Here is a 26028-nt window from a genome sequence, read left to right on the forward strand (position 1 = left end):
TTAGCTGTGGCTTATTTAGCTGCCATCTTGTGTTCCTCTGAGCATATACTGACACACTATAAAGCTGCAATACCTCTGAGTATAAACTGTAGGTTAATAGTGTCGTCTTTTAATATTTTCTTTGATTCTTCAATAAATATACATCTCAGAATATTTTCTTCAAAGAGTTGTTTTCATCTTTACCAGACTCATCTGTGCTTATGTATTTGTGTTTGCAAAACAGACCGCCATAATCTGACCTGAGCATTACCTAAGGAGCACTGTGTGACATATTTTAACTCCCTTTGTCTTTGACAGATGGCTTGGCTCTAAAAGCTTCTGTCCATGGTGCTGAAGGCTGGTCTGATGTATGAGTGTTAGGTCCTGTTTGATAAATCCACCATGTCACTCTGCCTCTGACAGCCATTCATCTTGCTTTGCTTTCTCATGTGAAATGTTCGGCGTGCTGGATAATTCAGTGAGACAAATAAAATGTGAGTCCTGAAGCTCAGACCCGGCTCTACCCCACTCCGTGCTGTACTTTATCTCTGTGTTAAAGGGATGGCGTGTCCCTGTGTAAGCACGAGCAGCGGCAGCTCTAACATAGTGTCTATATTCAGACTAGCTGAAGGACAAACATGTTTCTAATGAGGCGACTAATGACTTATGTTCTATTGTTGTTTTTCTTTTCCTCAGGATTAAAATGAACATTCAGCGGAAGTCCCTTGACTTTTTTTTTTTAAACCTGTGCTCCAACACCAATTAGGCTTAATTTTGTATCCCAGTTGATCATTATCAATATTTTTTTTTCCATTATTACATATGAATTAGAAACACTTTATGCTTCAGATAAAACTATATCAAAGAAATTAGACAATATTTGTAAAAGAAACAATGACATTTATTTTTTTCGTAGCGCTTTTCTCGATTAGTCTGTTGTGCCCATTGATCACATAGAATACAGTTAATATAAAAATGGCTTTTAACTTTACACCCAAAGCAATAACAAAATGTTGTCTTAAAATATGTATGCTAAAAATACTGAGAAAGTATTTCCACTAAACGTATTGGAGTATAGCTTGTGGTTCTGCAGTGATGACGTTTTGCTGTGGCCGGCGACTTTCCTCGGATCTGTTTCTTGCTTTCTTCATGTAGTTCTTGTTGTAGGCACTTACCAGAGTATAACAAACCACTTCTTGAACAGATATCACATCACTTACCTCAGTTTTTATCAACCTTTTCTATTAGTTTTAGCAAAATGTATCCCATGTTTTTCTTTTTCTCCAGTCATCGTTGTAATGAGAACTACAAAGCATAAACAGCCATTTGGCAAATCTCCTCTCTAGACACCCATTTTGTTGCTGAATTTCATTAAGCTTAATGTGACGCTGTAATCAAAACTAGTCTGCTCCTCTCCGCAATTTAAAACCCATTTAAACTTTTCACATACAGAGGATTTGTCATTACATCAACAGAATATATAACAATATTTCCAAGAAAAATCAAGAATCCATCTTTAAATAGAAAAAGGGGATATAGTTCATCAAAAGGCTTACACCATAGTCACTGTTATTCGTCTACTCTACTAAATCTCCTTTCCCGTAATAGACAGGTGTTATTATTGTTTCTCTAACTCGTCTATGGATGTTCAACAAAGCACAGACGGTATTGCTTGGGACCACACGGACAGTTCCACAACTCTGAACACATTTAACAGTCAATTACAAGAGAGCAGACCACCATCCTCTTCTTCGCGTTCAGTTTTCTTCCTGCATTTCTGGATGAATGGTACTTTTAGAGTATATTTTTGCAGTAAAGACCTCTTCCTGTTTATGAAAGCTTGGTTCGATATAACGTTTACAAAGCCACCACTTCAACTGGGATGACATGTAGTCTAGTTTACTGTTCCACCCCCTCCAAAAATATAATTTTTCCAGTGTTATCTGAGCTGGGGATCAGCCACGGCTATGCCCTTTGAAACCAGTCCAACTTTATTCATCCCTGTTTAAGGCCTTGTCCATTCACTGTAGTTGATGCGACGTGCTCTACACAGCTGGGCTCCCTAAAAGGCATTATCAGATACATTTATGACTGTGGCTTTAACTTCCACTCCACTTGGCAGCCCCTTACCTAATTCCCACAGCTTAGTAAAGAAAGAAGAGTGCAGACCATTAGCCTCCACTGGTGTAAGCAAAGCTTTGGAGTCACATTTTCTTATATTCCCGTAAATGTGGTGGTTCCTCAGAGACGCATAAAAAAGCAGACAGGCCGCAGAAATCACAGCCAAGAGCACTCCAAAGACAGTGATTAGCGCTGCATCCCATTTTTCTGTGTCCTTGGCTGCCAGCTCTAATCCCTTAGTGGTGACATTGACACATTTGGTGTCACGGTTGTAGTGGATGGTGCGGATATCCACACATACTCTGTACTGAGTGGCAGGGTTGAGATGAGTGAGGTTGTAGACTTGAATATCAGAAGGAACCCTGGTAGTGAATGCTGTGATGGGATGGTTGGCTTCTGTTACAGAGTACCATTTAATATTGGGGGCCAATGTGCCTGTAGGGCCTTTCCAGGAAACCAGAATGGAGTTTGCCGCCACAGATTTAACCACAACATTGAGGGACCCTTTTTCGAGTTGGGGAAAATATCCATTCACCTCTACTGAAACGGATTTAAGATCAGCTCCAACCAGGTTATGGGCAACACATGTGTAAACTCCAGCTTCATTTTCAGTTACATCGTAGATGTCAAATGTTCCTTCTGGGTGCATGTAGAATTTGTCAGACATGGTGTTAGGTAGGACCCTGGTACCAGATGGGGTAATCCAGTAGATGTCAGGCTCTGGTTCAGCAAAGGCCCGACAATGCAGTGACACAGAGCTCCCATTCTTTGCTTTAATATGCCCTGGCATGCTTTCGGGTGAGATTAAGGGCAGACAAATCTCCATCATCTCCCTGAAATGAACCTGACGAACATGTTGTCCTTCATATTCCGGAGGCTCCACGCAGTACAGCGAATCGGGCTCCATGAAGCGGATGTTGGTTTTATTCATGTTCATCCAGCGGACTACGCAGTCACAGCGGATGGGGTTGCTGTGCATGCTGACCTCTCTGAGATTTGGGAGGGATTCGACAGTTATCCTGTGGAGGGCAGTGAGAGCATTGCCATTTAGCATTAGAGTTTCCAGCCGTGGTAGTTTGTAGAAAGCATTAGGATGGATGTAGGAGAGTTTAGGATTGTTGGTAGCTTCTATTTTAGTTAGCTCCGGGAGGTTATTAAGAGCAAAGCTGTCAATGGAAACGAGCTCTGGCATGCTATTAATCCCCAGTTCTTTCAGGTGGAGCATATCGACAAAGTCTCCTCTCTGTATCCTAGAAATCGGGTTTTTATTTAGATCCAAAAACTTCAGATTTTTTACGTTTTTTAAAGCAGAATGCGGCACCTCAGCAAAAATATTATCATAGAATGAAATGCTCTCCAAGTTGTCGAGACCAGCCAGTGCATTGTCAGGAAGCTGAGACAAGTTCATTCTGGTAAGAACGAGACTGCGGAGGTTACTAAGAGGTTTGAAGTTCATATCATCAACAGAAAGAACTGGATTCTCGCCAATCATTAGAATCTCCAGATTTGGCATGGGGTCAAACCATTCTTTTTTAATAACTTCCAGCTTGTTAGAATTGAGGTGGAGTCGTACAAGGTTGCTGAGGCCCTGGAAAGCCATTGGAGAAATGAATGAGATGAGGTTGTGATTCATGTAGAGCTCCTGGAGATTGGCCACATCTGACAGACATTGTTCAGGTAGCTCCTGTATCCAGTTTTCCTCCATATGAAGGGATACCAGCTGAGAGAGATTGCCCAAATGGATGTCACTGATCGAGGATAGATTGTTTTGCGATAAATCAATCTCTGTGATGTTGGCCAAGTAATCCAAAGGTTTTTCAATTTTGGCAACATTGTTTGTTTGCAGTAGCAGTACTTGTGTCCCCAGTGGTAATCTCTCTGGCAGGCTAAATAGTCCCAAGTCATTGCAGTCAACTGTCAGCACTTCCATGTACACCGAACTGGGAGAAAACCAGGGTCTGATTTCACATACACAGAGCTTTGGACAATCGGATGTCACCTCGGTGGCCCCCACAAGAGAGGCCACGGCCAACCCGACAAAGAGCCAATCCACAAATGACACGTCCTTCATATTGGACAGATTTCCTCCAACAAGAAATTGGTCTTTGTAGAATAAAAGGTCTGAATTGTTACTTCACAAACAATGAATCATTTGCGGCAGCTGCAAAGGCGACTGACTCACCACCACACCCACCACCACCACCGCTGGGCTCCCTGGGGTTTTTTCTTGTTGTGTTGACGTTCTTGAAATGTAATGACCAATCACTCCAAGTTACCTCCTGGGGTAAAGGTTTGAAGCGAACTTGCAGTTCTAACAAAAATTTAGGATGGGAAATAAAGCGTAATCCAACATTTAGACCTCTAATTGTATATATGTGTATATTATATGCTTCTCCTAAACTCTTCGTATCCAAGAAAAGTCAGGGGGGGGAAGGTTCTCTCTTAAAGACGAATGTCCTCCTTGATTGTCTTCACTGGATTTGAGTTTCCACAGCCCAGTCCATTCCTACCTGTGTGACACAAAACGGAGAAAAGCGCTGTGAACATTACACAATAGAGGTGGTCAAGGAACATCATGACAGGAGAATTCAGGCATATTGACATTTGTTAAAGGCACACCCCGATGCATGTCGACATTTATGCACACTCTTTTTAAGAGATACAACAATGGATTCATATCTGCATGACCTTCTAGACTTCATTTTAGGGATGCACCATATGTACCCCTACAATACGGCAATTGGTTTTGACGTTCAAGGTGTGAGTCTAATATTAGTTAAAGAGAAAGCTTATTAGAATTCTTAAATGGCAAACATCCTAGGGCTTAAGCAATAGCATTTAAGGGAAAGTTGCAATGGAGTATGTCAGTTACTATAGCAACAAGTAAATGGGCAGTCAGTCACAAACAACACGATGAGATGGTTAAGCTGTACGTGCAAACAAAGAATTTGACCCAGATGCAGTTTGCACCTGGTTGTTTGGGAACATAAAATTGACTTTCCTATAAAGTTAAAACACTCGTGTTTATGTGGATGATTGTTCTGTCATCATTTAATTTTTTAAAAGTACTGCAGTTCATCCATGGCCACGCATTACTACAGATGCATAAAGAGGAGGAAAAATATTGTTATTTCAGTCTTTTGCACAAATGCATGAAGCAATCAAAGGTTGACACAAAATGTATGGATGCTTTTTAATGAGTTAATCACACAAACTATGGCTAAGATCCCTCTGATTTGCCCATCTACACAAGTATTATTGGAAAAAATGTCATTTTTTTAAACCTTTACTGGACTCATAGACAGTGATCCACTTTACACTTAATTTTGTTTTGTATCTCAGTACCAATAAAACATTAACACAAAATCTAGAAGCAGTTCTTTACGTTCTGTTTAGGTTCGCAGGTTTGAATTTTCCATATACAAAGAAGCAACCTCCAAGAATTAAATCTAAAACAAAAACATGATGTCAAGTTCATGCCTGCAGCTGTTGAGCTTGCAAATGACAGCAATGTGCAAAAATGCCTGTTGCAATAGGTGTTTTTGTGTTGTTTCCCCCTTGTTCAGTATGTTGTGTGTCGCACAAATGGTTTGTTTTTCAAAATAAAGAGCAGCAAGGAAGGGTCTGCCAGCAATTTTGATTCTAAAAGCCCATGTCTAAGTGAACAAACCCCAGGAAGGTACCAATATAGCAAATGTTCCATAAACATCCAAAAGGTGCATAAAAATAACGCAGAGAGAACTGTGTAATTGCACTTGTGTAAGAATGCACGATTTCTTTTAGTGCTATTCCTGCTGTGTAATGGTATGAAATCCTCAGCAGTGACTTCTACTGTTCAGGACAAGTACTGCAGTGATTATAACCTGTCTCTACCACTCTTTTGCCATTTAGCATTGTGACATAAAGGTTTTGCCATTTATGTCAAGTAAAAATTTGCCTTAAGTGCTAAAAACTGCAGCTCCTTGAATTGCCTCTTTAGATGCACTTCAACCAAATGCACCTGGTATTTGTTAGTCCCGTGGCTTTTTTTTCCCCCTTCAAGGAGCTGAAATATGTTTTTAACTTAACAATCTTCTACATTTCCACTCAGCTCAACAGCATGAGGTAGATTCAGCAAGCTTGTTTGACATGTGAAAAATGTCTCTCACTGTTGTGAGGTTGCACAGGTGACCATGTTGTACAGACACAAAGCAGTAAAAGTAGATGGTTACTTTAAATGCCTTTAATTATTGTGATATTGTTAGAAATTTCTGCAGGACTGTGCTTTTATATTTTTTGCTTTAGAACTTACCAGCAGTTAAATTATAGGGCATTGAAGATTGTTTTGTTTTTTAAACGCTGCTTCATTTTACAGTCCTATTTCAAGATTGGTCTGCCATTTTGTGTTTACAAAGAACTACAGCTGCAGTACAACACGAAGTAGATCATACCAGGCTTGGCGGTGATTAAACATGAACTGAGTCAGAAAACTAATGGAGATGAGTTGTGAGAATCCTGGACCGATCAAAAATATTCAACCTGAAACAAATTGGTCATTTCGAAAGGGCTGCTGCTCCATCAGGGCGGTTCTGAGGGAAAAAAATATACCATCCTACCCATCAGAGCAGAGAGGAAAAGACCCTTCTAATATCCATTTGTCCTGGAAACCGTTTAAAGTTGAGCTTTCAGGTCAACTCCCAGAACAAGCCTAACTTAAAGGGATAATTTAGTTCTTTTTTTAGTGAAGTTCTGTGGAAAAGTTATGAACAACTAATATTTTACTTGTCGTACAGAACTCTTTACATAACCTCAGTCTGTAGAAATTAATTCTGATTGGATTGACAAGTTAACGGCTAGTATGAAGGTGGCCAAGACCAAAGTGGATTACTGCCATCTTAAAACTCCAGTTTGACGAATGTCATAGTGGTTGATGTGAATGTTGTTATAGAAACCTTTTAATGTGCAATACACACTTATCCTAGAAGATAAATAACAATATTTCTGCTGGAAGTGCCCCAGGCTGAAGGTAAGTGCTACAGCTAGTCACTACTGCCACCTGCGACTAACCACAGAAATGTATGGTAACTGTCTGATGTGGAATTGATGGCTGTATAAGCAGGGTTCACATGATCAGCTACAAAATTATTAAGATTAGTTGTTAAGATGGCAGAAGGTCTCTTTCTTGGCTCACTTGAACTAGCTATCAGCTTGTAAATCTATTAAAAATTTAACTCTTTCTCCAAATTCCAATAGTTCAAAACGCTACAAAAGGTTAAGGTTTTTGTTGTTTATAACCTTGCTACAGAACACTACTTTAAAGAATCCCAAACTACTGCTTTAAAATATAAACATGTTTTCCACCCAATACAAAAATACTTTATGGTCCAGAGTTATTTCTCCATTTAGTTTTGAATTATTAAGGCTGCAGTCCAGTGGTGTCCAATCCTGGTCCTGGAGGGGCCACTAACCTGCATGTTTTAGATGGTTCCCTGTTTTTCAGCAGGTTCTACAGAAGCCTGGTAATGTTGGTTATTCAAATCAGGTGTGTCACAGCAGAGAAACACCTAAAACATGCAGGATGGTGGCCTTCCAGGACCAGGATTGGACGCCACTGCTGTCGACACTTTAACATAGTACCTGGCCACAACGCAACCAGGTAGACTCTGTGGGTTCTCAGTTACGCCCCTTTTCCACTGGCTCTATTTTAGAAGCCCTGCTCTACTCTACTCTACTCTGCTCGGCTCTATAAAAAATGCATCGCGGTAGCGCGGTAGCAGAGGGACGCCTCCTTGTGTTGCGGGGGGAAGGAGGGGAAGGCGGTGGGGGCGCAAGTTTCGGTTGCGCTATCGAAACTTGGCGCCATTTGTGGAAACAACGGAAGCTCTATGGGCAACGTTAGCCCTGTGTTGTTGCTGCTCTTTAAACTTCTGAGACCTCAGGAAGAGAGGCGCAGTGGAAGAAATGCTGTGGATGCTGCGATTGTTGCGCGGAGTAGGACAGCTGTTATCCGCCGGAGATTTCAGGCTTTACAGCGCCTTCAGCTGGGGGACAGACGGCAGAAACGTTGCAGGGTAAGCTAACGCTGTTGTTTATATTCCTACCGTTCGCTCTTTATGCTTGCATCTGGCCACACCCACGACCAATGAGTGAACAGGAGCTAAGCTTGCGCCACCCACGAAAGCAGGGCGGGCCCGGCTGGCCCTACTCCGAAGCAGGGACCAAAAAAGCAGGGCTGGCCTCGAAAAAATGCCGATGGAAAGGCTCGCAAAGCAAAAGGAGTAGAGTGGAGCCGGGACCTTTAGAGCCGGTAGAAAAGGGGCATTATAACCACATAATATTCTGACGACAAGAAAAACCAAAATAAAGAACAAATGTAAGGTTTCATCCACAAACCACTGAGTCAAACCACATTGGGTGTGTCCAGTTAATACATCCAATCTATGGTATACACAAAATCTGCATGGTGAATGCAGATTAAAGTCACACAAATAAATGCTTCAGCAACATCATCACCTATAGCTTAGAGGTTCTCAACCTTGCTGCACAAAGATCCAAATCTGATTTTTAGAGAAAGTCAGAGGTCCAGAATAACTAGTGATGAACAAATGTTTTGCTAAATCTACTTACAAAGCTGCAACGAAGAAAAAAGTTCTATTTGGCAACAATTTGCTTTGTTGTGAAGCTAAGCTGCCCTAACTTTGGAGAGTAAAGGTAATGTGTACTATAGTTTTATAAGAAATTTGAACTTAATTACCTTGCCTCAACAAATAAAATATATTTTTTCACAAAAAAACAATTAAATACTGAACTTCAAGGCAGCAACACTAACAACAAAATGATTGAGGTGAAATTTACGGATGCTGTGAGATTGTTAAAATACAAAGCAACCTAGTGTGAAAAGTGCCACTGTCTGCCTTTAATGAGCTGCTTAAACCTTGGTACAAAAGGTGTTTCCACTCTTCACAACTCTGTCTTTTCAGCAAATTAGTCACACAGGCATCGTGCTGCACTGGAACATAATAAACAAATATTTCTCCTTCCACTCTTCTTTGTAAATTTGGTTTTCGAAGTGTGCCTTTATTTGCACATTTAGGTAACACCACGGTGATGTGATCTAACGCCGCCTTCGGTGTTTCTGGTGACAGAGGACGCTGGTTTCTCTTTCTCGTGCTTGAAAAACTGCACAGAAATGCCTTTAGGTACTTTTATTGATCCCAGATGGAAATTCAAATATGACCACAAAGTTCAAATTCACCACAAATAACAAATTTCAAGTCTAATTTTGCCTCAATAAGGTGAGCAAGTTGTGCCATCAACATGACGAATAAATAATAAAATAAAGAAGCGCTCTCATACTGTCGTCATTAGCCAGGCATCTTCAGCTGACTAATGAGGACGTGAAGCCGAATAACTGAAGTGTGTCAACGTAGAGTAATACGTGTGTTCGTTGCTTTGGTTACATCTTAACCTCTACCAATACGAACATTGTGTTTTACATAACTAATAACTTCTTGATGAGAATAGAACATTTCTTGAATGCAGTAAATGTACACTTCATTGCATTGTACTACAATACGTTCCTAATATAACGTGGGCTGCAAAGGCGAATATATTTAAACATGTCCTGCTACATTATGGAGATACAAACGTTTAAAACAGTTCTCATTTTGCATAGAAATGTCACAGTTTCAAGTTAATTTGTTCCATTTTTAAGGATCTTAAATATAAAGAACGAAGCATCAACAAAAATGGGATGCCTAAATAAAAGAAACAACCTGTAAAGCTTGAATTAGTGAGTTAATGGTGAAGTCTTTTCTGGAAATGGGTGTTTTATTTCTGTGCACGTTCGCAGCCCAACAGAATTACCAGTTATTCTAAAAGACGAGTTTGTTTCAAACAGAGCTATTTAAGTAGTTAATCTGGTGAAGCAGGTTTTTTTTTTTTCCTCTAACCGCCCCACTAAGGACATCACTTGAGCGCCTTTTAAAAATTTGTTTTAATGACATTCAGTTAAAAACCACTAAACGTCTACAAACAAAAGAGCCAGTGTAGTTTTCAGGGAATTTTTTATTTGCTGCTAACCTTCAGTAAAGGCCAAAAAAATAGACCTTTTGGAAATATAGGGCTGATGTGATTAGAAAGGTGAAAACTGGAGAATTTTAATCAGAAACAAAAACCTCTAAATTGACATGAATACATCAAACAATGAGTTCCTGCAGCAACTTTATTCAACAGAAACATTAGAACATATTCCTCTGTAATTGCAACCAATTACCAGAGATTAGTTTTGTTTTTTCAATTTATATATTTTGTCTTGTTTACCTTGGTCCTTTTTTTTTTGTTTTGTTTATCTTGCTCTCCTTCCAAACCTGATCTGGTCTGTATTTACCACCCTTGCTTTGCCTTAGTCATTATTCCTCTCCGTAAACGTACTACAGGGTTCCTCTTTGTTCCTCGCCGGATCTTTGTGATCGTTAGCCCTCCCGTTTTATCTCGGCGTGCGAAGCCCGATATTGTTTTTGCTCTGTTTTCGCTCTGGATTCCTGTTGCAGCACGGTCAAACGGCATCAGAGACGAGTGTGTCCTGCAGCCGGTGTGGACAGAATCTGTTACCATGGAAGCCAAAATGAAAATCGTGAAGTTCTGCACAGCTTGAGTGAAGCCAATCTGAGAGTGCAGGCGAATGTTAGGAGAGGGGGGGAAAAAATCACATTTTACTGTACTTTAATGTGGCTATAAAAAGATTTAGCTTTTCTTTTAAATAAATAATCAATTCCATTGAGTTAAGACATGTTCATTAAGCATGACATTGCTTTATTAGGAAATATAAATATAACCTTGGTGCATCCGTCTGCATGCGAGTCAGACATTCACGTCTTTGTTTTTCAAATGTAGTGCCTCTTGTACTCTGCAGTTGAAGTGTACCATGTAATTTGTTGTATGTGACTGTCTCTTACTGAACAGATGGTTTTGATGGTGCTTGGGATATTTTGGGCCTAAAAGATCAGGCGCCACATCACAGGGAACAGTCAAAAGAGACAGGGGATGAAATGGAAAGAATCAAGGGAAGGAGTGTGACGGCAGCTTCGAGAAGCAAGAACAAGAAAGGAGAGAAATGATTTCATTTCATCACCCGTGCCGTTTCCACCTCAGTGGCTATGGGGGAGCAGTGTGTGTGTGGAGAGAGGCGGGGGGGAATAAATAAATGAACGAGAACTTCTGAAGGCAGCAGAAATTGCTGCCGTTTGCCCCCGCTAGCAGAGCCAGGCCGGGGCTTCATTCCTCAGCCTCTGTTCCAGCGTTGGCTTGGAGTCTGAGGCGGCTGAGGGAGGCAGACATGGCGCCGGCGAAATCAGAAAACGAGGAGTGGAAGCAGAGTGTGTGTGTGTGTGGAGAGGGGAAGAGGGGTATTGTTTATGAAAAGCACCTGGCACTTTAATAAGCTTCTACACCCAGAGCATTCTGATAAACAGGGTTTATCCTCCCTCAGCTCGGGCTCCTCGGCGAGGGTTAGGCAGTTGATCTGCGCCCTGAAAGCACAGCACAGACTCGGTAATTCAGCCTGCAGTGTTCGGGTCTCACCTGCGCTCGCTTTGGCTCTCCTTCCTAGTAATCGCAATTACCAGCAGTGTAATGCGGTGGGGTTAATTGTTATTGCTTGGCTACAATGTGCATCCGCTGCAGGTGGCTCTAACAGGGTGTGCTGTTATTTGGTTAATAGACTATCTTAATTGCGTCAGCGGGGACATATTGGGGGCTGATTGCTTTTGTGACTTAAGAATAAGCTTTTCGAAATGGGCAGCGTTGATGAAGAACAATACAAAGTGCTGTCCTTTTTTTTTACACCATCGGATATCGGCAAGGCTTCGAGGTGGATGAGAGGATGTGACGGCCACTAATGACGTCTAGAAAAAGGAATCGATGCCGAGACAGTTGGGTTTGTGTAGCGGTAATGTCTGCATGTCCAGGAAGGTGAAAATCTGGGATGGAATTAGGAGACTTTAGAGAACAACATAAAAAAACTACATATTTAATACATGTAAAATGAGTAAAAATTTCTATTATAAAGAGGACTTTTCACTTCCTATAACATTTTTAGGGAAAATAATTTGAGTTGAAGATGCTTTCTGTAAAAAAAACACAAAAAAAATCCCCAAAAAATACACAATACTCTTCCATATCAGTGAATTTTTATCTTCAAACATCAAATTTCACCACATTTATATAAACAGTTTTATTGAAACTAATGACCCGAATAAGTTTCATAATAATATCCATTCAGAAAAGTGTTCACCTGTGGGTGAGTAATTTTACAATGCATTTTATTTAAGGCCGTTTGCCTAAATTTATTTTTTTTCTCACACTTTGAGCCGAGTGTTGTCACCTCAGCTGAGCTTGTGCACTAAACATTTTGTAATTTCTATTTGTTCCATTTAGTCGTATTTCTTGAAATGTAAAAGAACGGTGACAATTAAAGAACAGCAGAATAAGTCTTTGACTCTTAACATAATTAAAATAATTTTTAACTTGTCATTGAACAGTGTTTATCTTTCTGTTAAAAAATGTGTGCAAATACTTTCCTATTTTAAACATTAATACCTCATTTGCACATTTAAAATAAATATAAACTTCCCATATTTGTTTTAGAGGTTGACCGATTAGAGTTGTTCATTGACGGATACTAATCTTTAGAAGTCAAGATGGCTAATGGGCAATATATAAATTCATTTTTTGAAAATTAGGTTTTGGTTCCTAACCATAAAGGTGTGTTTATACACATTACTGTCTCCAAGGGTTTGGGTGGTAGGATGGTTTTAAGGAATATTAAATAATTTAATTGCTTTAAATGCCGTCCTTAAACTCTGAGCTGCAAATGTAATCCTTGCCATTTAAGCTAAGGTTAAGTTTGTTTACAAGAAGCATACTTCCTGTAAACGCTTTCTCTACTGCCATTCTTGTGGCACAGTGGTATTTCGCTGTAGCACCACCTGCTGTTTAGAAGGGGAACTGCAGGAGCCATAGGTCATTTCAAACCATTCACGGCAACTCTGCCATGTTGACGGCACAACTTGCTCACTTCATTAGTAATGTTCAACCTAATTAATTCAAAAATGACCAAGTTTTTAATGTTCGAACTCCTATAAATTACATAAAATCTATCAGGACGTGTCGCTGTTTTTTATTATCCTTATGAAAGAAGGATTGAGCAATGGCTGGAACCCAAACAAGCTTAACGTTGGGCGATCTGTTACTGTTGCAGCGCAGGCATCAGGAAACGTAACATAAGAACGACCAGAAGCAGAGCTGACTGGGATACTGTAAAGATTATGTGACCTACGAAGGTGGTGGCAACATAACATTTGCTTCTCTTTGTTGCTTCTCTTCGCTACAAGCAAATGCACTGATAGGTGGATTTCTTAAAAAAAATCACCTTCAGGTGGCATGTTGCTTCTTTAACATTATTGTAACGTTATTTTTTTGTTTTTGTTCGAGCTGTTCTGATTTTATTTTATTTAAAAGTACTCATTGCAACGTAAAAAACCTAAAATAGGTTAGTAGTATTACAGATATATCGATATGCAGTTCTGTAACGCGGGTACACAGTCAATGTAAACAAAGCCCTGAGCTGAATTTGCAAAGAACCACGTAGAAGCTTGAGTCAAGTGGCTGACCTACATCAGGCTGGTCATAGTTGGTTATATTTTATATATTATTTCTATTTCCCAGTAATACACCCTGTTCTCATGTCTGTTTCAGTTTAAAATATGTTAAAAGCTACTGTATCTGCCTACTTCATAAATCTAACGTATATAAATACATCAAAATTGTCAGTTCATCCCAAATGGTTCTTCCATGGACGTTGCCATTGTTGACCAATTTTAGGTTACTTTGATTGTTTTTGTAGGTAAATAAACATACTTTGTAACTAGCAGCTATTCACAAAGTTTGCTTAGATTTTTTTTTTCTTTTAAGGATATATTAGCCGTTAATATGAGGAGAAAAAAAAGTGATTTTCTTTCTGGTCTGGTCTCCTGTAAATGACTTTGTTTCGAGATGTCGTAGCAATGAAAAAACACTTCCCTGTTGCGTCTTTAATCCAAAAATTAAAAGAATTAATAGATTGGATGTTTAAAATGCCCTGTATTACAATCATCAGTATTAAGATAACATCACAAGTCTATCTAGGCAGATGGTACGAACGTATGCTGCGGTGTAATTTGTGGGGAAAAAATGACACAGCCCAACCCTACTGTCTACTAGATTTAGAAAAGGAAAAATCCAACAGCAGCTGAAGAAATTTGGGCAGATGCTTACAGCAGAATGGCTGATAGTCAGTAATAGGAACAACAGACTTGAAAAATTTTTAAATCCCTTGCCGCTTTCTCGTGCAGATATGACATTGTTCTTTCAAATGTTAGCATGTTATTCCAGTCAGCTTCTTTTGGGGGTGTATGAATGATGCGCCAGGAAAAAGACACCCCTGCTATGAAAGGCGCCGTCGTCACAGGAAGCGCTGATTCATTGACACAAGGGTCTAGTGTCAAGTGTAACAGCACTGTGCTACATACAGATGTGCCTGCCTGTCAGTCGTTTTACTATGCTCAAACCTGTCCAATGCTGGTTATTTAAGAAGTGGCAACAATCAGCTGTTTAAATGGCTGATCGATCAGTCGATCTACCTCTGGTCTTACTGTTTGTGAGCACCTGGGGAAGGTAATATCTGGTCATTAAAATGTTACTCTTATAAACCTGTGTCACTTTAAGCTTGACATTTCTGTTAATTGAATCAAAACCACTTTAGATCGCCAGAAAAGTATCAGGTTTATTGACTTCATTACATGGGGGGGGGGGAGCAAAAACATTTGGAATAATGTCGATGGAAGCAAGATTAACTGTGTATTGTACAACTAAGAAAAGGTTTTTGTAATGCATTCTTTTACACTTGGAGAATACAAATTACAAATAAAACACTCCCAAGAACTCAATGTGTGTTTTCAAATACCAATGAAACAAAATGCTTTTGAATACAGATCGTCCACTTAAAATGCTTATTGGGAATTTCAATACACTTCAGGTTCATATACTCTGGTAGACTTTCATCAGTTCAAGTGAACAAGCCAAATCATCTGCGGGTGGTTGGACACATAAATTGGTATCGGATGACTGCATTATGCAGAGCCGGGGGAAGAGGCAGTCTATATTCTGGGGGCCCTGCACCATGAATGCTGTGATTGTGGAGTCCACACACCACTTGTACAAGCCTATTAGTAAAGGTCCAGTCAAGTTACCCAGCCGCAGCCCCCCGCCCCACACACACACGTCCTCTGGCACTATATAGAGCTAATTCCCACAATCCGGAGCTCAGTTGGAGGTAATTGAGGAGGAGTGAGAGGGGAGGGAGAGTGGAAAGATCTGGAGGACAAAAGGACTTGGAGGGGAGGAACTTGTCTTAGTATAAGTAGTGGTGTATTAACCTTCAGTGGCATTTAGAATGCTGTCATGGCAAAGGATATTCATTTATATTGACAAGGAATTTGTCAAAGAACGGAGTAAAACAAGGATTTCCTGGCATAAAGGAAAGAAAAATGTTGTGGTGTGTTTACATTAAGTGGCTTTGCAGCTGCTGGACAAAGAGAAATGTGGTTAATATGGCTGGGGGAAATTGAATCAGAAGATGGATGCTTGGTATTTGCCCATTGAAAAGCTGCAGGTAATTTGGAGTCGAGATACATAATCAACACCTGGAAATATAACGCAGGCAGTCTGAGGAGATGGGATCTCCTGTAGTCGAATTTCCACCTGCACCAACACATTAAGGCTAAGCTGTGACATTTGTTGAGGGAGCTTTTAATAGGTCAGGCTAAGGTGCTCACTCATGGAGCTAACACAAGTTCCCAGGTGTCAAAAGAAGGGAGGGGGGGAGAGACAATCATTCAAGCTATGGACTTCAAAGCAGCTCTATTACAGTAGGAGGCTGACAATCTCAGCCCTTGGGCTTTTCACTTTGACCAGTATTAATCCTTCCTGTGAGCTTTACAACAAAAAAATCCTTGCATTTAGCTTGAAACAAGGCAACCTGAGGTTTATTTACCATTACCAGATTCAATCCCTGCCATTTTATGCCGTCTCCCACCCAAAACAGGTGTTGAAATGAAGGCCCGGCATTCCTTGAAAGAGTTCATATCACCTGCTGCTTTTACTGTCAGAGTTATAAACTAGGATCATTTTTATGATGAAAAATGAGAAAGTTATAACAATTTGAATCAAACCATGTAAATGTTTGGACCATTTTTATGTAACACTGTGAGATCTTGTAAGATGTGTTGACGTTCTGAGTATTTGTTGAGGATAAGTCTCATTCTACCTCACCAAATTTTAGCTCGGTAACAGGATTAGCAGCAGCACACATCTCCGTACCTGAAGCCTCTGTTTTATTTGTGTTTCGGGGAGGGGGGTTCACAGTGGGTAAACTTTAATTCACCACAAGCCTAACCTAACCTTGTGGACAGTCTTTTTGTTTTTTTTTAGTTATAAAACTTGCAACGGTCATAAATCATAAAGCGGCAGTTCAAATTAACGCTTGTTAGGACTGTTTTCTCTGCTTCTAAACAGTTAGTTGTTGTGCTGACACTTGCTATATTGATTAGTCCTGCATGAGTAACTTGACAAAAAAAGCATGTTGAGAAGCATGAATTGCTTCAAGTTGGTCTAAAGTTGGACAAGAGGATGGGATGGGGTTGGTGATCATATATACGAAGAAAAATCAAATAATTACCACCAAATTTAAAGTGTTTTTGGTTAAAATGCCCATCCCTTTAACAAACCACACAGGAAAATGGTTGCATCTTTACAAGCTAAATGTTTTGAAACACATGGATCTGCTCAGAGTATAAAACTGCCAGGCTGATATTGTACAGGTCCCCTCATGCAGCTAAAACTGCTCCGAACCATCTGGGCATGAAAAGGATGCCTCTGGGAGTGTCTTGTTGTGTCCAGAACTGGGAAATTGAGCTGTGAGCTTTGCAGTGGGGACCACATTCTGCGCCTGCTCAATCAGATTTGGATCTGGGGAGTGTGGAATCCAGGTCGGCGCCTAAGGCTTGTTGTCACGTCCGTAACCGTTTTTTTACTGTTGTATTGTCCAGCTGGGGAAGGTTGCTGCTCTCTGGGAGAGCCTTGGCCTCAAACGGAGGGACATGAGGGCTTGTTCCTGTTCGGTAATAATGTTTAGGTGGATGGTATGTGTCAAAGAGACAAGGTTTCCCAGCAGAACAGTGCACTGTAACAAGATGATCAATGCTGCTCACTTGGCCTGTCAGTGTTTTTAAAGCTTGGGCTGATTGGTGCATTCACCAGGTAGAGTCGAGCTGCTTCTGTCTGATGTTTGAGGCTGAACTGAAAGCACACTGCAGAATTTCTTTCCCTTTTTCATTTGACTGTAAACAGCTTCCTGCAGCAGTGGAAGATCACGCATCATGTATAGGGGCTGGGGCTGATTATTGGTGGGTTTTCTTCTGAATCTACAAAATAACAAAAATCCAAAATGTTTGCGTCCTGTTACTGCTTCCTGTTGCTCATGATAGATTTGTTTGCCGCCATTTTGGGTTTTATAAGTAAAATACATATATATCAATACAATAACAGGATTAAAAGCTTTTTTTGAAATATTTATTCAGTGGTGATTTTCAACGCTTGATGTGCGTTTGTCCATTAGCAACACACTGGATGGATTCTAATGAAACACTCAAATATTCTTAGATGCACATCTTCAACTGATTACTTTTTGGAGTCGACCTGATTTAAATTTACCACTACAGCTAATTGGCCTTAGCAAAAACAAAACTGTCTACAACTGGGTCAGTTTTCCAGATATCCAACTGCAATTTAATGTGGTAGTTGCTGAGAAGCATATTGTTAACAGAACAAAAGGTCTTTGTTTAAAACTTCAACATTCAAGAAGGTGGGCATTCCTTCAAAGAATGCTAGGCCTTTTTTATTTAACGTTTCTTAATGCAGTGTCATCACATCAGTGTTAGAAGCTGAGAACTATCTTGTTTGTTTGTTCTGATACAAAAGACGTACAGAAAGGACGGTCACTGGATCTTTATAATCTGCTGTCTCTTCAGTTCTTGTTAGTCATTGGGTTCATTTTTAATTAAAATGGCATTTGACATCTCTCATACCTTGAAATCTTTCCTCATTAAAATTCTGCATATTATGGTTGACAAGTTGCTCAGTGCCAAGTTTTTTTTGTTTTTTTTAAGATATGAATTTGATTCTGTAATGAGTTCTACTATATAAATTTCATGCTTGGATTTCTCTTGCACTCATCTGGAAAAGGCATCGGACCTGCTGGGCCGCAGCTAAATTTAAGAGGTTCACCCCACTGTCAAGGTGAAAAGCTTTTCCATTCACATCTTGGCAACGCCTCGCTTGTATTCCCACCTGAACACCTTCTTTACACCAGCACTGGGCCTTTGTGGACAGTGATGGGACAAAAACAGTTTGAATAGAGACCAGCGAGATATGACCACTTTAAATTAATGAGCGTGCACGGTGAGGGGCAGGAAGCGAAGGTGCTAACTCAGGAAAGTCTGACTCAAGTCGTCTGGGCAGCCAAACAGCCAGGCAGAACAGTTTGTTTTGTGCCGTTTATTGAAATGAGTTATAAATCCTTTCCCTCGCTTCACGGGGCTCGGATGGGGTTTAGTCAAGCGGCGATACAAAGGTGATTACTTTGTTGCAGGTTGGGTACTCATCAATGCCCCATACGGAGCCATGTTGACCTACCCCTCGTGTGAAAATAAAATCATTTATTGTACAGGATGCTAGATCTGAGAGGAATCACAGATGTAGATAAGAAAATTTGTGCAATGTAGTTTTTTTGTGTGTGTGAGAAGCACACTGGCCCTTGGGGAGCTGATTATGAAGCCTTCACGGTTTAAGTGGTAACAAGGCAGTATTGCATCTGCTGAGACATTACAATCACTGTGGTAAAACTGGGTGGAAGACATAAAGGTCAGACATAAGTGGAAAGTAGGGCACAGCAGAATTGCCTCCTCTTTCAGGAGAATAGCCTGTGCATTGTAGAGATGGTTCACTGGGAATTTTGATCCACTGGTAATAAGCCTTGCAAGGCTTTCTTTAAGTCTCGCTCTGGCTTTTTTTTTTTTTTTTCTCCTTTCATTTTTCTGCCTTTCCCTCCTCTCACTCGCCTTTTCTCATGATAATGCAAACCCCTAGTCGCTTTTTAAAAACCTTGTTCTTTTCATTTTGATTTCTCACATTTGTCTCAGCTGTTTAAACCCTGATGGTGAATATTTCTCCTTATGCTCCCGATTAGTATCATGACCCACACAAGCAATGGACTATTGAGAAAGTCAGCATTTTATTTTGCCTCCCAGTGGATCCAGGTTCCAGTCTTATTCTTTCTGAAATCATCCAAATGTTTTTTAGCTGTCTGCCTGGTCGCCTTTACGATACTTTCCACCACTGCAATGTTTGGTCTATCTGAGGGGAGTATCTCTCTGGGCTGTGACTGCTAGGGACTAGTTGGAGGCACAAAATGACAAGAGAATATGTAAATTTTCACTTGGAATCCCATTTGCACAAACTCCTAGCAAAATTTGAGCCACAATTCCCCAGGAGTTAACATACAAATCAACAGGAAAAATACAGGTCTAGAGCGCTAGAATTACCCAAAATTCAAATGAGAACGGTTCCAGACAGGTTGTAGATGCCCAGCCCTGATTATTTTGGAGAAATGTTGTCTTGCAAATGTTTTGAATCTGTTTAAAATATCCGAGATGGGTCGGTGAGGCCCTGCGACTTATGCAAGAAAATGAAGAGACCCCTGAAAATGTTTTGAAGCTCCTTCTCAAACCTCATTTGCAATTTGCCGCTAACAGTCAGAGTCCAGTAAGATCCTCCTTAAAAAGAAAATGACTCAGAAGTCATTCTTGGTGTCACTGGTCTCATCTTGAACACAAACTTGTCTCTGTACTGTGCAGAAACCAAGCAGGAATGAACGAGGAACTCGAGCGGTTTTCATTTCTGTGGCAACCACAAGATTTACGAATCGTTATGGAACACCTGCACAGTTTCACTTGACACATGGGGCTCGACTCTGGTGTGTTTGTATAACTTTTGGCCCATCCAGTTCATCCATTCATCCATCAATTGTCTCAATCTGATTGTTTCAGTTTAGGGTTGCAGGGACCTGGTACTTATCTCCAGCGGTTATTGGGCAAGAGGCGGGGTACACCCTGGACAGGTTACTAGTCCATCACAGGGCTGCGTAAAAACAAACAAGACATTCATGCTCACATCTATGGACAATTTAGCCAGTTAACCTAACATGCTTGTTTTTGGACTATGGGGGGAAGTCAGAGCACCGAGAGAAACCCAGAGACATGCAAACTCCATGATTTTGAATTAAACTAAAAAGTATATTTATATTTAAGCTATAATAGCTGCTGTGTACAAACAATCTTGCATACCCTCCCAGACACCTCATACCAGTATTTGAATTTCTTCATAATCCAGAAAGTAAATTGACAATAAACCCTAGCTGCTGATATCATAGCAAGATGGTTATGCTTGCTGTTCAATATTTACTCGTATAATACAATGCTCATGATGTAAAAAAAGCACAGAAAATGAGAAAAAAACACAAACAACTCTTCTGAAATAGTGCAGTGCAACAGCATCATGTCTAACGGCAACTCTTCCCGTGCTTGTGGCTTCTTATGCTGCTGTTTCAGCAAAGCGTCAGGCACAAAGTGTCTTTCGACACAGACTCTAAAACTACTCGATGGTAAAAGCAAACACTGCTCTCTGACAGAGCAACAGAAGAAAATGGGAGAGTTTGTGGTGGAAGTTACAGGACGTTAAATCTGATTTGACCAATCTTGTTTAGGAAAATATGATTTAGATTAAAGCTGCAATGTGTGATGTTTAGGGCAGCTTATTAGAAGAAATGCAACATAATTCCAACATGCTTTTATAAGTCTAAAACATTGAGTGAAAATAAAAAAAACATTGCTTTTGTTACCTTTGTGCGAGCTATTTATGTATAGAGTTGGCCCGAGAGTTCTTTGATTCATTGAGTCATGTAGAAGTGCAATGTTTAACAGTTTAGTACTGAAGTCAAAAACCAAACACTTGATTTTAATCGAAGCCTGTAATATCTTCTATATAAAAGCATGGGTAGGTAATCATAAAACCACAATCTGAAACTTTACAGCTAGGTGTCCAAAATATTTAATACAATCTTTAAATGCATTAACACTCATTATTAAAATATTCATCGAGAATCAGGGGTTCCTGACAAAGTGTCAGCCTGTGATGTGTTAGAGGTGAGATCAGGCTTAATATACATTCTGGGTAAGCCCTATATTGGGTGGATGGCTTCACTGTCCCTCCCACTGCCCTTCACCTCATTGATTTACTATTATACTTTCTCCAAGGTAAGAGAGAGTCCATTAAAGGGAACCTTCTATGTGTCTATGCATAATGAAGCCTGCTGTATGTATGTATGTGTGTCCGAGTCTGTGAGCATCCATGTGGGAGCTGATGGAAGCCTTACATCTGCACTCGTACGGCCATGAATCAGTGGCACGTTGGCCGTTAATGTAAAATCAATGCTCCAAATTAACCACAGGAACCCTATCTTTGGTTTTTCAACTCTTTCTTGGACAGGACATTGCCCTTGGGCTGTGTGAAGCAAAACCCACATGCTGCTTGATTCAGTGCTACAGCAGACGCTAGGGATGGGCAGTGATTTTCAAAGAATCAAAGTCTAGTTAAAACCGGCAAATTCAAAGAATTAATGTGATCAGCATGGATGCCTTTATTTCTCTTTTTTTTTCTCCCAGTTGAGCCACTCGTCTCCAGCGTCTTTCTGCCATTGTAGTTTATTTTGAAAGGATAATAAAGTGGAAACTATGGTCACCACTGAGCTTTACTGTCAGAATATGTTCATATCCCTTCATGTTGCTCCATTGAACCAGTGAAAATGAAAGATAATAAAGATCACCGGCTCGCAGGCTTTGCAGCAGGACATGTCTCCGTACCTGAGGTGAGTAAATGTCAGTACAACTCTGTGAACACGATATTTTTGCAGCAAAACCAGGCAGAACGCTTAGCTCTCGTTAAGACTGCTTTCTCTTCTTTTTAAACAGTTTGTTGTTGTGCTCACACTTGTGCTATATTAATTAACCCTGCATGAGCAAAAGACAAAATAAACACGGCTTTGGGGGGGAGGGGTGAATAGTTGAAGAAAAATTTGATAATTACCAGACCAACCCTAGCGCACACGCTGAATCACATACATACACACACAAAAAAAAAAGAAACATGCATTTTGCAGACACAAGGACATAATTTCACCAATGGATTTAAAAGAAAAACACAAATAGGCACCCACTCATTCGCCTAATGCATGCTAAACGCATGGCACAGCGAAAGAGCACCACGCAGGTCCTCTTCTCTAATTCACATAGTGCTGCATCTATTAAAATTAAGCCAAGGTATCCGGCTTAAGGCTGCTGCCGATAAGGTCAAAGACGTAGCGAACACTGCAACACTCATTTCTTCCCCCAACATAATCGCACTCACTCTTGACAAAAATCTGCATAATGTTTCATGTATAGCTGCTAGCTATCGTGGACGAGGTGTGAGGAGGGGTTTGGACGGGCGGGGTGTGGATTTGGAGCCAGCAGCATATCCCTCAAAGTCAGAGCCAAATTAAATCTGCAGGTGCAAATGTGGCATGTGTGCTGCCTCGAAGACGCACAGCTATCTATATTTATATGAATAAAATATGGCTGGTCAAGGGGCCACAAGCCTGCAGGGAATAAGCTCCTACGGCAGACAGAATCAATCATTATATGCCACTGAAATGCATTTATCGCAGGCTTGGACCTCTTTATTATGATTTCATGGGGCTTGATATGAGCTCTCTTCTTCTGTTTTCATTCTCTGCTGCTAGGGCCTAGCATTCCTTCAAGTTATGCATAATGCCCGCCACCTTTCATGCCAGACTTTTTAGACGAAGATCATTAGTTTTACCTACTTTGGTCAAACCTTGATCAAACCATGTATTGATATTATCACACTTGATCTGTTGGCGCTTGGAGTATGTGTTGTGAATGACCGTCGGCTTCTACCACACCAAATATTTGCTCAATATCTATAAAATTCATTGACTTATAGCCATTTTGTGTTGGCTATTGTTGGTTAGCTGTGGCAACCATCTTAAATTGGGTTGACTACAAGGTTGTTAAGTTGTAGATGTACATCCAATGATTATTTATAATAAGAATAATAATACATTTTATTTCAAGGCGCCTTTCTGGCACTCAAGGACACGTACAAAGAATAAAATCAGCAGTAACAGAAAATAAGATGTAACAATGAAAGAAAGAAAAGAAAAAGAAAGTAAATAAAAATAAATAAGAAAAGACAATGTATAAAATCAATATAAAATCAGGCAAACCATTTGAGCGTTTTATTGAAATCTGTCCAATGGTTCATAGGATATTTTGCTAACAAAAGGGGTAGACTCCAAGAGTTAATGCCAAGGGGTCAAACCTTGCGCTCTAAGTACCTATTTCAGATGATGTTCGGCTACTACCACGCCAATCTAGCTCTATATCTGTAAAATGGGCTGAATTATAGCCTTCTGTTTGCCACAGCAACGCTACCTTAGCAGCCATCTTAAATTGAGCTGAGTCCAGATGTTAGCCAGCTTTATTGTCAACCCAGTGATTATTTTCTATGAGTCCAGTTGTTTGTGAGATATTTTGCTAATGATACAGATGGACGCATGTACACACGATGGCAGAGGCAAAAACCCTTATCGCTTGTCCTTTGCCTTCGAGCGATAATAAAAAGAAGTGGGGCTCCCCAACGGCGCCACGGCTTTGTGTCTGTTCAGAGGCCCCGGCTGATTGGGTGGGAGAATTTACGGCTCGATACAAGTTCGTTTATGTGTCTGTGAACTCGCACTCGCGCTTCTCATCCATCTATAGATGCATCAGTCACCGCAGCCTCATCAATACCTGACAACTGATCCAGCATCGCCCAACTCTTCATTAGCATGCTGACGTTCTGTACGTACGAGTGTGAACGCAGAACAGATGGACGGCGCAGCAGCTGTCTGTTAGACTCTCCTCCTCCTTTGGTCCTGTTTGAAGCTGCAAAATGTGCATATGTCTCTATTACGTCCAGCTCTGATGTGAATCTGCAACACGGCAGACTCATTAGCGGATAATAGCTTTGATTTTTACTGTAACCATGAAGCCAAGTTTGTTTTTTGGTTCTGAAAACACTAAATGTAGCTAGAAGTGCACCAGCACCCAAAAACAGTCAAACTACTCACTTGGTAAACGTGTAGTTAAAATAACTAGCACTCTTTGAAGCAATGCATATTTCCCACCGCCTCAGTGCTCAGAGTATATGTAGCGATGACTCTCAGCTACTACCAAACCAAATTTTAGCTCAATATCTGTAAAATTGACGGAGTTGAAGCCATTTTTTGGGTTGGCTAATTTTGATTATCTATGACAGCCATTTTCAATCAGCTGCAGATGTACATCTGATTACTTCCTCAGCTTCATATAAGTCTATCCACTGGTTCATGAGATATTTTGCTAACATACAACACCACGTAGAAGCATTTACATTATCACTCCCATCCATGGCAGCGGGTGATAAAAATGCTCATGTAAATGTCACCGGCCACAAAGGAAGCGTCACATCCCCACCCTGACCTTTTGATATGGACTGAAGACACCAAAATGTCATGGATGTTGCCATCAAAGCCCGTTTTGATTCTCCGCTCTTTAGGTTTGCATCTTTCTGTCTCTGCCTAATCACTCGGGCCTGCTACTGTCCTCGTGCTCGATCCGAAAAACAGAGACGGGCCTCGCCACCAACCTCCCACCACCACCGCGGTTAATCCCTCTGCTTCTGCCATTTTACTGAGTGTTTGTCTATGAACAGGATCCTATCAGAGCGCCCATGCTTGGCTGAACGCGCTGATACCCTGCAGTCATCCTCTGAATATGTTTACATGCATTTCACTCAGGAGCCCCGATAGATCATTGGGCTTCTCATTATCACCTCCACGTATCAGAAAAACAAGGATTTTGGGGGGGATTTGAATGGCACTTAAGTACAGGGGTCCCCAAATGACAAACCGAGGTTTGTATCCAGACCTGAATGAAGTCTTTCCTGGACACAGATTGGTTGGTAAATTTCAATCGAATGATATATATTATTTATATTTCACTTGGGCACATTTCCCTGTAGGAAGTTTATTTTGAACTCCCATTTACGGTAATGCATTTTAGGCGACGCAGCTTTACCAGTCTTTATGGTAACTCGTTTTATGTGGCGCAGCTTTCCCAGCATTCAGGGTAACTCAGTTTGCATGATGCAGTTTTTATTTACGATTTAAGGTCATGTACTTTAAGTGGTGCAGTTTGTATTGCATTTATGGTAAATCATTTCAGGTGGCGCAGCTTTTCTAGCATTTCTGGTAGCTCCCATGTTTGGCCCGTGGTTTCTCCACCAACGCTCGAAGAACTGCAGGCTTTAAAGACAATATGGTCTGTAAAGAAAACTAGCATTAAAAGAGAATTTAAATATATTTATATTCTGAGCCTTTAGCAAGTGAAGAATTTCTTTAGGCAGACCTCGTTGAATTTTAATCGAAGACCACTGCTATAGAAGGTTTGAGTGCAAGCTTTGTGATCTCCAACCAACGGTGGCATTGGGCACCCACACATCCTCTCACCCCACAGGAACCCGCTGCCCTCTGCCTATAGAGAAATTAATATGGAACACCCACACCGTGCTGCCTGTCATCCTCTCAAAGCCTACACAAAGCCACTGCAGGCACAATACCTTTTTTTTTTCCAACCGCAACTCAGTCCCCCCCCC

The 26028-nt window shown here is 40.6% G+C and overlaps 1 protein-coding gene and 1 long non-coding RNA gene across 2 annotated transcripts in view; one reads left to right on the forward strand and one right to left on the reverse strand.

The window, feature by feature from the left end:
* The window catches only part of LOC112450785, a 241257-nt gene that overhangs the window by 188453 nt on the left and 26776 nt on the right, over positions 1 to 26028 (forward strand). The gene's annotated exons all lie outside the window — the stretch shown is intronic.
* The window catches only part of LOC108241003 (leucine-rich repeat neuronal protein 3), a 27667-nt gene continuing 1645 nt past the window's right edge, over positions 7 to 26028 (reverse strand). Inside the window, exon 2 of the mRNA XM_017424881.3 lies at positions 7 to 4610. Coding sequence (XP_017280370.1) covers positions 2042 to 4171 — 2130 coding nt within the window. The 5' untranslated portion in view covers positions 4172 to 4610 and the 3' untranslated portion in view covers positions 7 to 2041. The remainder of the gene's footprint in view (positions 4611 to 26028) is intronic.

This window comes from Kryptolebias marmoratus, linkage group LG18, assembly GCF_001649575.2.
Source record: "Kryptolebias marmoratus isolate JLee-2015 linkage group LG18, ASM164957v2, whole genome shotgun sequence".
In the NCBI taxonomy this organism is placed as follows: domain Eukaryota; kingdom Metazoa; phylum Chordata; class Actinopteri; order Cyprinodontiformes; family Rivulidae; genus Kryptolebias; species Kryptolebias marmoratus.